The 12,935-nt window shown below is 46.8% G+C and overlaps 1 protein-coding gene across 1 annotated transcript in view; it reads right to left on the bottom strand.

Annotated features, from left to right (window-relative positions):
• Nucleotides 1-12,707, bottom strand: part of STAM (signal transducing adaptor molecule) — a 249,266-nt gene extending 236,559 nt beyond the window's left edge. Inside the window, exon 1 of the mRNA XM_085631519.1 lies at nt 12,496-12,707. Within this exon, the coding sequence (XP_085487645.1) occupies nt 12,496-12,535 (40 nt within the window). The 5' untranslated portion in view covers nt 12,536-12,707. The remainder of the gene's footprint in view (nt 1-12,495) is intronic.
• Between the last annotated feature and the right edge of the window lie 228 nt (nt 12,708-12,935).

Here is a 12,935-nt window from a genome sequence, read left to right as displayed (position 1 = left end):
AGAGTGAGAACTGTATCCCATAGTTTGCGATTGTGCAAAAGGGAGGTAACACAAAAAGAGGCTTTCAGGTGTACATTTACCTCCAGATTCTTTTTAGAGGTCAGAAGAGGCTAAACTATCTTGAGATTCACTCTATTTATATTCTAAAGTAAGCAGAGGGAGAGGCAAAAGCATGGTTACATTTCATCGGGCCCAAAGCTCTATAAACACAGTTTAAGTGGAATCTACTTCTCAATACTCCCTATGTCGGGAATGACAACAGCACATGCATCAACTGTACAACTGCGCACAAGGTCTATGCTTTGAAAAGACAAACAAGAATATTTAAGCATAAACATTTGGAAAAAGCCATTTTCAACGTACCTGCATCATACGATATGAAAAATCTATCCTGATTTGATATGACTCAAGGTTCTTAGTTTGCTTTTGGGTGTTTCTATGCTGCTTTAAGACTTAAGAAATAGTGCGGTGAATATGGATGACACATTTGTAAGATTTCTTTGTTAGCATTGTTAAAGTGATCCCATAAAGGCACGACTTCAGATTGACGAACTGCTTTGTGTTGCCAGCAACACAGAGCATAACTTGTCTTAATCATAAAACCCCAATTCAAGGTTAAACACCAACTTAAGCATAGAGCAGGAATGGTTACAGGACAGAGTGGTCTCTTGAGACAGCAAAAAGCCATAATAGGTTTGCGGGCAAGGGGGCGAGAGAAAAGAAAAGTGCATGCTAAGGTAAAGGGATGTTAAGCAACTCTCGATCCAACTATAGTATTGGAGGGTACTGAGAGCTTCAGAAAGCAGACAATGTATTTGCTCCTGTACAACTGTCAATGAATACCCAGCACTACTCCGTATATAAGTGGGAAAAGCTGGTGATGTGGGCACTCCAACAATAAGCTGCCAGGTTTTGCATAGAGAATGGTTTCAGTGAATGTCCTAAAGAAGCTAGAACCCTATCCTAGATGTCGCTAAAGGTAAGGAAAAGCTGCAGTTTTGATGAGTCCACTGAACTGGTATTTACTGCAAAGCGCTTGTTCAGCGCGCTCGCAGTTGGCAAAAAGCAGACCTATGATAGTTTAAAGTTAAAGATGCTTGACAAGTCTGTATCTTGGCATATGAGAACCAACTCTAAGGATTTCCTCCTCCTAGGTGTACTCAAGATTGCAAAGTGCTAAAAGTGAAATCAAGAATGAAAATAAAACTGCATTAGTCGAGTACCTTCTGTAACAGGCAGTGAAAAAAGAAAAAGAAAAAAACACCAGAAAGGATTCTATGGGTTTACACTTTTTTCTTAAAGCAACATACCTTAAGAAAATACCAACATTTGAAAGTAAGCTGGAACGGCCTCGTGTGTACTGTTTCCTCCAGATTGGTTTCCCTAAGGAAGTGCAGAGGCTTTACATTACGGAGCAGGTCGTAAGGATCTATGTTCACTAGGTGTTACATAACATGATACTAACATCTTTGCTGTCGCAATAATTAGGCTTAATTGAGTTAATTCTAACATCAAAACCTATTGAACTAGGCACCTGAACTTACAAAACCAAGAACATTAGTAAAAAAAAGAGACAGGATACGATAAAAACATTTGAAGAATCATAGGAAAACCAACAGCTTGACAAACCACCAAGGGTAAAACATTCCAAGTTTAGGGACCACATAGAATAAGCATTGGCATAGCCAATAGGTCTCGCTTTTGGGACCTTATAAGTATTTAGTTAGAACCTAGAAACAAGGGCATCAAAGCTCAGAATCGTTCCATCATTTTTGACATTGCATCAACAGGTAAACAGTTAAGAGAAGCTTCATGGGCTTAGTTTACATGTGTGAATACCAGTGCTACCATTGTAAGGACTGAGAATAGGCCAAACACGGGAACAGTTTCCAGAGGGACCATAACTTGTATTATCGGACTTCCAACACTGCTGAAATCATGGCATCATGGTAACTCCTTGATCTATTAGGATATTGAAAGGTCTGGCCTGGGTGACTGAAGAAACATCACCACAACTTGACATATACGGGAACTGAAGATTTGAGAGCTGAAGTTATTGCCCTGTATAACAACGTGTTCGAACATGGAAGTAGGGTTTACTAGTTTGGGATTTTGTTTAAAAAAACCTAGACCGAATACGTCAGTGTACTGAAGGCACTTACATGATTACCTCTATGAAACATAATGAGGGCAAAAGTACATACATGAAACACACACTCACTAAAACAAAGCATGTTCAGTCCAGTTATGAAGAGCTTCAGCACACAGCCATGTGGTATCTTTCTCACCCACGTTAGCCTATGACCCTGCACATCTAGATCAGTGTTTGGAATGTTTTAAGGATGTCTTGTAGAATCTATGTACAACAGCTGGATAGGCAAGCAGGGTGTTAGGAGGCCCTTGCTGGATCATAAACTCACATAATGATTTCTGCTGTCTGTTCTTCTGTGTGTCAAGGCAGTTTTGAAACCTTTACAATTTCAAGAGATGGTTAAATTGAGCACATCAAGCAAAATGAGTTGAAGTCGTTTTAAAATATCAAGAAATTTGGGCAAGCTGGAAAGTAATAATCAAAGGCTATTTTTTTCATTGATCAGCCTGCACTGCCATACTATAAGGCCAGTGTGCTCTCGCAGACCAAAAGGTTCATGACAAAGCCAAAATGCGGTTATACAATACCAGACCTAAAGGCTTTGCCAATATTTGTTTTTACCACATTGGCTGGGGAGGGGTCAAACTGTCAAAGCATTCTTCACTGAAAAATAAAATAAATCCTTCGAGACACAACCTCGAGGATGATCTCACAAACGGAGGTAAGACGGACAGGTTTTGCTTGTCTTCCGTGATGATGTTATTTGCTAGCACACAGTCACTGGTGTACACACACCTGGGTTCATCTAAATTCATCCGATAATGCAATGAGGTAAAACGCGCTTTACAAAAGTAACACCATAATACAATACATCTGATGTGACGTAGCATCTAAATCAGATTTCCGCAGACAGTTTAACTTGTAATGCAGTGCAAGTCACTTAATCTCACCGTGCCTAAAAATAATGTGTGCCTTTGTCGTCTATATTGCAACTGGCGCTCATGTAAAGCACTCTGATAGCTTTGGATCGAGTTTGCGCTATATAAAACTGAGACAACAACAAAAAGAACGGGAGTGACAGATGGAAAAACAGTGAGGGAAGTGAACGGATCATGGCGTAAATCTATTTTTGCCGGGGGACTGTCTGTCGAAAGAACGGACCTGCCTACTGAGGTCACTGTCCTCTCCCGGGTCTCAGCACCTATTGTCGACGCTAGCTATTCTCTTTGGAGGAGGCAGCCTGGATTGAGTGTCCTGGCTGTGACGTAGCATGTGTGCACGGGCACCAGTGCAAACAAGGTAAATGTAACCACCTACCCTTTTTCTGTGTGGAATGCCACCGTTATGAACCGGCAAAGAGCGCTCTCTCACACCAATGAATCCCGGCACACCTTCAAGGCCACTGATGTACACACACCTGGGTTCATCTAAATTCATCCGATAATGCAATGAGGTAAAACGCGCTTTATAAAAGTAACACCATAATACAATACATCTGATGTGACGTAGCATCTAAATCAGATTACCCCAGACAGTTTAACTTGTAATGCAGTGCAAGTCACTTAATCTCACTGTGCATAAAAAAAGTGTCCCTTAGTCGTCTGTATTGCAACTGCGCTCATGTAAAGCACTCTGATAGCTTTGGATCGAGTTTGAGCTATATAAAACTGAGACAACAACAAAAGTGGTGGTGCGCGCGCAGCAGAAGTGAAAGTGAGGGAAAGGAAGGGAGTCAGGAGCGGAAATGAGATCGCGCGCGCCTCTAGTTAAAAAAAAAAAATGAAGTGCAAACTCGCGAAATGCACTGAAAAAAACCCAACTCACCTATGCAGCACATCAAGCCCACTGCCCACAGGACCCGCGCCGGGCTCATGGTAGTGTAGTGAAGTCGATAGAAGTGATGAGGGAGGAGGCTCAGGAGTGACTTGAGGGTGAGTCCCGAGAGCTTTACTTTTAGTATGAGGAAGTGAAGCTCACCCAACCGCAGGCTGGAACTCAGGCGAAGTAAAGACAAGTGCGCGCGCCTCGCGCTCAAAGTTAAAAACAAATGCAAAAACAACAATTGATGGACAGAATGCAGAACAATGTCATACATTCACCCCAGTACAGAGATCTGGGCCTAAATCCATCGTTTTTTTGCTCACCATGCCATTCCAGTTTGAACCCAGCCATATGCAAATCAGTCTTGACCCTGTGCCCCATGGGAACAGTCCAGCCCGAACTGCCAAGCCAGGTCCTCCCTGGACTGGAAACAAGCAGCCTAGGACCGGTTTCGGGCTTTCAGCCCTCGTCAGCCAGGATAGCTTGATTCCAGTGGCATGGAGAGCAAGGGACTCACGTCTGAGCATACCCTTCCCACTCGGGGTGACAAATGCAAAAACAACAATTGATGGACAGAATGCAGAACAATGTCATACATTCACCCCAGTACCGAGATCTGGGCCTAAATCCATCGTTTTTTTGCTCATCATGACATTCCAGTTTGAACCCAGCCATATGCAAATCAGTCTTGACACTGTGCCCCATGGGAACAGTCCAGCTCGAACTGCCAAGCCAGGTCCTCCCTGGACTGGAAACAAGCATCCTAGGACTGGTTTCGGGCTTTCAGCCCTCGTCAGCCAGGATAGCTTGATTCCAGTGGCATGGAGAGCAAGGGACTCACGTCTGAGCATACCCTTCCCACTCGGGGTGACAAATGCAAAAACAACAATTGATGGACAGAATGCAGAACAATGTCATACATTCACCCCAGTACAGAGATCTGGGACTAAATCCATCGTTTTTTTGCTCACCATGCCATTCCAGTTTGAACCCAGCCATATACAAATCAGTCTTGACCCTGTGCCCCATGGGAACAGTCCAGCCCGAACTGCCAAGCCGGGTCCTCCCTGGACTGGAAACAAGCATCCTAGGACCGGTTTCGGGCTTTCAGCCCTCGTCAGCCAGGATAGCTTGATTCCAGTGGCATGGAGAGCAAGGGACTCACGTCTGAGCATACCCTTCCCACTCGTTAAGTTAAAAACAAGCGGGCGCAGCAGCAGGGGGAGGGGACAGAGGAGGGGGCCTGCGCGATTCACTTGTGGGAGCGAGCAGCAAGGCACGATAATTGAGAACATATGGCGCCAGCTGCTTGCTCAAGTGAATAGCCAGACGTGCACGCGTTGCCATTGGAAGAAATGCAACGCGTGCACCTTTTTGCCTGGAAAGCTGTGCCGATTACCAAAAGGTCTCTTTCCTATGCAGCGCATGCGCGCTGCGTAGGCGAGACCTAAAAAGCAACAATCAATCTTCCCATCAAACTTGGCAGACAAGACCAAATACCTTTTAAACTGTTGGAGACGTATTTTAGAGACAATATCTCAAAAGCAACAAACATTTATTAGCAGCCAGTGAAGGCTTTCGAAGAATAAAGAGAAACTGGCACTTCATAAACTCACAGTTAAGACTACAAAGAACCTTGTACTCTGCAGATACCTAAGTTGGCATGGTGAAACAGAAGCATACAAAGTGCTTGCGTAAGCGGGAAGCGAGCTGACCAAAGCCCACTCTGCCAATAAATGACTCTATTCAGGAATAAATTAAAGTATCCAATGCACACATTTTAATTTTTTTTTTTATAATACAGACACCAGGCTGCAAGTAATTGGAAAAACGATTTCACCATATAAATTAGTAATGTTTAAGTGATTCCATTTCCATCATTTATAAATGAAGACATTTTTGCTGAAAGGGCCTGACTTATTTGTTAAAGCCTGCAATGTAGCGAGTTACGGTTTTCTATTAAAGCAAAAAGAAAGTAACTAGCTCATCATCTATCACTTAAATGTTTGATTGGGTATTTACGCTTTGCATATCGGATAGAGCAATCCCTTCAGATATATATCGAAGAACAGGAATGAAACTTGCTGAACAGCTAACCAGCTAATTGATATGAAAAAAATCATTTCTCCTGAGACTGCAGAATCTGGCAAGAAATTGTCAAAGGGTGCTGGCCTTTGTTCCACCGTGACAGGAGGACCATGCTGCCGGCGACAGTGTAATTGCATGAACACACCAACAAATGTCAAACTCTTTCAGACTGGTAAAGCCTTGCGCTTTCTCTCTTCCTTCTCTAAATCTGCTATATTCTGCAATATTAGAAGAATAGGTTCTTCTGCAGTGTTCTGGAACGCTGCAGGCAACATGCTTATAAAAATCTTAAATCTCTAAAAACACATCAAGCTCGGATTAGATTAATTTATAGAGTAAACTGGTATAATGTCTCAGTTGTTTCTGCAACGCACTAAAAAGCCACTAGATGATGATTGCAGGCTCTTACACGCAAACCTTTGATAGCATTCCCAGCACCACAACACGCAACATAAGGAAGTAAGGACTCGCTACTGACAAGGACGAATGTGGAGTTCTTCCTCCAACATCACTGATCTTACAAGCAGGGGTAGCATGCTAGACAACAAAAGTCACCCCACCTAGGACCCTGGTTTAGAGGCATTTTCTTGCTAGGCAGAGCGACGGGGCATGCAGCTCACTCCTTCAGAGTTTTGAGAAGCATAGATGTCGATTTTTCTCTTTCTGGTGCACACAAAATGCCCCCTGGTCACAGGTTATAATAGAATTCATCAAGCAGCCCTCAAAGTTGGCAGGCTGAACGTCTTCTGCATATGGATGAGAGCAGAACTGGGTTCATCCAAACAGGGCTCATCCAAAAGAGACCCTAGTTTGTATACCAGATGAAACAAGCACTATTACAAACAAAGGGTCTACGCCAGTCCTCTGGGGAGGACACCAGCTCAAAGCTCGAGTGAAGAACATTGTCAACGCCTCCAGATGCATTAATATGACCCTGTTAACTGTGATGTGAAAAGAGAAGAACAAGCAAATGACACTTCATAGTGTAGCGGTCTAGTTGTTATCACGTCACGTTGACGTGACGGAGGCGGCGATGTTGGCGCCGGGGTGCGCGCGCAGATTAGCGCGCCGAGCAGCAGAGGGAGAGAGTGCCGGCCGACGCTCCTCGGTACATGCTCATTAGAATGCTAAATAAATATAGCGGTAACCCAACAACGTGCCTCGTGTGATTACTGAGCAACTTTACAGTGGCGACGAGGTCGGGACAGAGACCTGACCGACGCGGGAGCACAGGAGAGGGCAACACTCCACGTGGCCCCCACGAGGGAAGGAAGACACGCAAGCAGGTCACCAGGCCCAAAACGGAACACCAGACAGGCCTGCCTGGAGCGGTGGAGTCACGGAAAACGTCCTAGTCAACCACGTCGGACGATCCGAGGTACGGAGCAACCGAGGAGCGTGGCAGTGCCACAGTACAGCACACGAGCTGCATATAGGCCACAGGGACGACGCTACCCACAAACGGCCAAGAGCACACGCGCCACCTTCACACATATCCACGTACAGGGAGCGCTGCGCTGGCTACCAAAGAGGAGGAAGTGGGGTCTAGTAACAAGAGCCCCCAGAGAATCAAGCACACAGGGAACAACAACAACACCCCAGGCAGCCCCCCGAGCAAAGCCACCGACGGAACGAGCGCCAAGGAAGTGAAGATGAGTACCCCGGCAGGGTATGCGATTGCACCCGTGCAATTCCTAACGAAACCCGGAGACCCACTGATGAAATGGGAGGACTGGAAGGAATATATAGACAATTTCATAGGGGTCCTGGAGGACGAAAATGAAGAGCAGTTCACTCCTCAGAGAAAAAAACGTATCCTGCTACTAAATCTGGGCCCAGAAGGACTGAGAATATACAAGAGTCTAGTACCAACGAAGAGAGAAGACACAGACGACGATGTGTATGCGCATGCAGTGGAGGCCCTAGATGAGCGATACCGCCCCACCATCTGCGTTTCAGTGGATAGATATAACTTCCAGCAAAGGAAACAAAAGGCGGGGGAATCCATCGAAGAGTATGTAGCAGCGTTGAGAAAGCTAGCAGCCCCGTGTAAGTACGCACTGTGGGAAGATGAATTCATAAAAGACCAGGTGATCATGCACACCACCAGTGCAAACGTGCAAGACAAGCTGTGGGCGAGTGGGGACACCACACTCAAGGAAGTAATGGTCATAGTGAAGAGGGCAGAACTCTCGAAGAGGTGCGCCGATGCTACCAAAAAAGAGGCGGTCACCCCAACCATGGTGAACAGGATACAGGAGGGAGATCACCGCAAGGACCAGAAAAACAAACAACCCATGGCCAAAGGGACTAGCAGATGGCAAGGGAAACAAGCGGACAGTGAGAACAAGAAAACGTGCTACAGGTGTGGAAGTTGGTCCCACGAAGCCCACGACAGACGTTGCCCGGCATTCCGAGCCAAATGCCTGCACTGCGGTATCATGGGTCACTACGAGAAGGTGTGTCGGAAGAAACAACAGAAAGGTGTGGTGAAATATGTTGACCACAGTGCAGAAGACCTGGAGGAAGCCACAGAGGAAGAAGTGGTCACCGTCTTATGTATATACGATCAGGTATTGAGCGTAGACGCCAAGAGATCAACCAAACCAGTCCTAGAGATGTCCATGGGCGGCATCACCATTTCAGTAGTGGCAGACACCGGATCCCCATTTACCATTATACAGAGAGCAGTGTGGGAAGAACAGTTCCAATCCAAGTTGGGCCCTGAACTGGAGAAACTAGACATACGACCGGTTACCTATAATGGGGATCGCATTCCCATGCTGGGCTTCCGACGTCTACTGTTCGAGTTCAGAGGCCGATCAGCGCGGTGCAAACTGTATGTGGCCGAGAAAGGACCCTCCGTCCTAGGATGGTTAGACCAAGGCGACCTAGGCATAAAACTCGACCCAGGAGGGAAGGAACAAATTCTGCTCACAGAACAGGAGGAATGGCCGGACATGAACAGATGGAAGAAGAACTACCCAAAAGTGTTTGGGGGCACCGTAGGGAAAATGGAGAAATTTCAACATAAAATAGTGCTCAAGGACGGAGCCACACCAGTGGCACATAAAGTGAGGAATGTGCCCATAGCAGTAAGGGAAGCCGTCCAGACAGAACTCCAAGATCTGGAGAAGAAGGGCATCATAGAACCCATTACCTGCGCCGAATGGCTGGCGCCCTTGGTGGTCGTGATGAAACCCAACGGGAAGGTCAGGCTCTGTGTGGACCTGAGAGAACTCAATAAAAACATAGTGGTGGAGAAATTTCCCCTTCCCAAGATAGAGGAGATGTTGGCAAAAACCAGAGGAGTTCAGTGGTACTCCACCATTGACCTTACATCAGCTTACCACCAGGTAGCTCTACACCCGGACAGCAAAAGCCTGACATCGTTCATCACCCCGTTTGGGTGCTACAGATTTTGTCGCATGCCGTTCGGGCTAGCCTCGGCGGCAGCCGTCTTTCAGAAGATGATGCACCAATTGTTCAGAGACTGCAAAGATGTACAGTACTTCCAGGACGACATCCTAGTGATGGGGAGAGATAGGAGAGATCATGACCGGAAACTAGAAAAAGTACTACAAACACTAGAAGCCAAAGGTCTCACGGCAGAATGGTCGAAATGTCGGTTGGGACTGCAATCGGTAACCTATTTAGGCCATGAAATTGGGCGACAGGGGATCACACCCAAGACGGGGAACGTGAAAGCCATCGCGGAAGCACCGCCCCCCAAGAACAAGGAGGAAGTCAGATCGTTCCTGGGGATGGCGGAGTACTATAGCAAATTCGTGGTACATTTCGCATCCAAGACCTACAACATGAGGAGGCTGACAAGAGAGAGCACGGTGTTCCAGTGGACACCGGAAGCCCAAGCGGAATTTGAAGTCATCAAAAAGGGAATCCTAGAAGCCATACCACTCAAGGGGTACGACCCACAAGGCGCCACCATACTCATCACCGACGCCAGCGACAAGGGGTTAGGCGCTGTACTCATGCAAGACCGAGGAAGAGGGGACATGGAGACAATCAGCTTCGCCTCCAGAGCACTGACTGAGACAGAAGGCAAGTACAGCGTCATCGAGAAGGAGATGTTAGCGGTAGTGTGGGCCATGACGAGGTTCCGACAGTTCCTATGGGGTACCCGATTTCTGCTCAAGACGGACCACAAGCCGTTAGTGAAGGTACTAACATCGAGCGGGCACGCCAGCGCCACACCCCGGATATCGAAGATGTCCTTAAAACTGTTGGAATTCAGATATGATGTGGAGTACATCCCTGGAAACAAGAACCGAGTGGCGGACTACTTGAGTCGAGCGGCGGCCATGGAGCCGGGAGAAGAAGACCCAGCGGACAAAGGAGAGATGGTAGCTCTCATAGAGGACCAAGAGAAGATAATCAGCATACAAGAGTGGACGGAAGCCTACGAAGAAGACTCTGACCTTATGGAAGTAAAAGCGCACATCACACAAGGGTGGCCTGATAAGAAAAAGGTGAAAACCAACCTCAAACCATTTTATGAAGTGAAAGAAGAACTGACAGTAGGAGACAAGGGGATATTCATCTACCGGGGAGACAGAGTAATTCCCCCCACGAATCTCATCAACAAGCTGCTGGACGTATTACACGAAGGCCACCTTGGCATAGGGAAACTCAAGGCCAGATCGAAACAGAACTACTGGTGGCCAGGTATGGACGTAAGAGCAGAGAGGTATGTCAGAGAGTGTCCCCAATGTCAAGGGGCCGACAAAACATTGAGACCACTACGTCCAGCCCTTGGGAAATTCGACACTCCCTCAAACCCGTGGGAAGAGTTGTCAATAGACATTCTAGGACCGGTGCTGGATGACCAGAGCATACAGAAATACGTGTGTGTCCTCATCGACCGTTATTCCAAATGGCCAGAAATAAAGGTGAGCGAATCCATGGACACGGAGAACATCCTGGAGTTTCTATCGGAAACATTCACCCGAGAAGGAATTCCCAAGTCCATCTTAAGTGACAATGGACCACAGTTCACGTCGGAAAGATGGAAACAATTCATGGGAAGAAATGGCATCTCTGTAAAGCACACGGCCATATACCACCCGGCAGGCAACGGTCTGGTGGAACGATTTAACAGAGTGGTGATGGGGGCCATACAAGCGGCCATCACCTGTAATAAAGACTGGAAGAAAGCGTTGGAGAACATGGTATGGGCCTACAGAATAACGCCCACAAGCACGGGGTATAGCCCGTTTCAAATATTGAGAGGACGTGAACCCTTCACGCACGACAACAGAATCTGGAAGGAGAAGGTGGTGACCAGCGAATGGTCTCCGGCGGTAGTAAGAGCAAATCTGGAGAAAGCACAAGCCACCTACACCAACAACTACAACAAGAGGAGGAATGTGAAGGACACTCACTTAGAGAGAGGAGAATGGGTGAGAGTAAAGCTGGCGACCCTACAAAGAAAGGGAGACAGCAAGTACAGCAAGCCGATGCAGGTTAAGGAAGTTTATGATCGAGCGGCCCTGCTCAGTGATGGGAACGTGTGGTCGCAGGATCGCATGGCCCGGTGCAACAAGATATTGAGATGGGAACAGTGGGATCCGGAAGGTGAAGATACGGAAGACGGGGATGAAGAGAACAAGGAAGGCGGAAGTGAACAAATGGAAGAAGCAGGTGCAGGAGAGGAGCAAGAAGGTGTGTTAAGGGGTGAGGCCCCAGTGGTAGAGATGGACAGGCCGAGAGGCAATACGAACAGCGAAGGAGCGATGAGTGGAGGAACAGAAATCGAGGAAACGCAGAGCCAAGGGGCTCGAGGGAACATTGGTAAGGTGACCAGGAGTGGAAGACAAGTTGTAAGGCCTTCCAGGTTCCAAGACTTTGAACTAACCTGCGAACTGTAAGTGACTGATTTTTGGTTTGGTAAAAGGGGGAGATATGTAGCGGTCTAGTTGTTATCACGTCACGTTGACGTGACGGAGGCGGCGATGTTGGCGCCGGGGTGCGCGCGCAGATTAGCGCGCCGAGCAGCAGAGGGAGAGAGTGCCGGCCGACGCTCCTCGGTACATGCTCATTAGAATGCTAAATAAATATAGCGGTAACCCAACAACGTGCCTCGTGTGATTACTGAGCAACTTTACACATAGCACTCTAAATTGGCCAAAGCAAAATAACCGAGACTAATGCATATGTATATGATGAAACTGGAAATTGCCCAAATACCTTAAGGAAAGGCCTTCTACAAAGGTCTCGAAGTACAAGTAAGAACCATCTTCTGAAAGTTAGAGATGCGCAAATTATACAAACAGAAAGAACTAAAAGTAGTTTGAATCGAAAGTGAATTGCAAACTACAGTAGCCACACGTCTTTCTCATACTTGCACACTGGCACGGGAGCACTTACGCTTCCTGACAACCACAAGCCAATGAGCGATTCACATGAAGTGGTAGGCACTACAGGACATCTGGGTGGGAAGGGGTAAACCCACCTCTTGTAGAGGCAGCACTTACCCACATCTTGATCGTAAGGGTTGGTGTTGAACAAAGGCATGTCTTCGCCGGGGCTTTACTTTCAATGACAGGCTCCTAAAGTCAAAACCAGTTCAGAATTTCAGTGGACAGTTCGTAATCACTTCTTTAACGGACGTCTTTTGTCCCGTAATTACTGAGAAAAGAGAGCAAATCTTATGTCACATAGGTGCTCACAGCCAATTAAGTAAGAGGAAACATATTCTTATTTGGCCTGTGAAAGTGCGGCGATCTTTGATTCGTTTCGAAGAACTGATGTCATTGGATTGGCTAGAAAGCTTTTGTCAGCTAGCCTCATTGGCTGTGGTTGGGTGATGTATCGTGGCTTTGGAATGGTTGGAAAACGCTTACAACTTACTCATTGGCTGTGGGGCTCTGATAGCGTGCTTCATGATGCATGAATTAGCGTCTAAATGTCCCGT

The sequence above is a fragment of the Triturus cristatus genome, chromosome 10 (assembly GCF_964204655.1).
Source record: "Triturus cristatus chromosome 10, aTriCri1.1, whole genome shotgun sequence".
Lineage (NCBI taxonomy): Eukaryota > Metazoa > Chordata > Amphibia > Caudata > Salamandridae > Triturus > Triturus cristatus.
The sequence above is the reverse complement of the archived record's forward strand: the minus strand, read 5'-3'. Positions and strand labels throughout refer to the sequence as shown.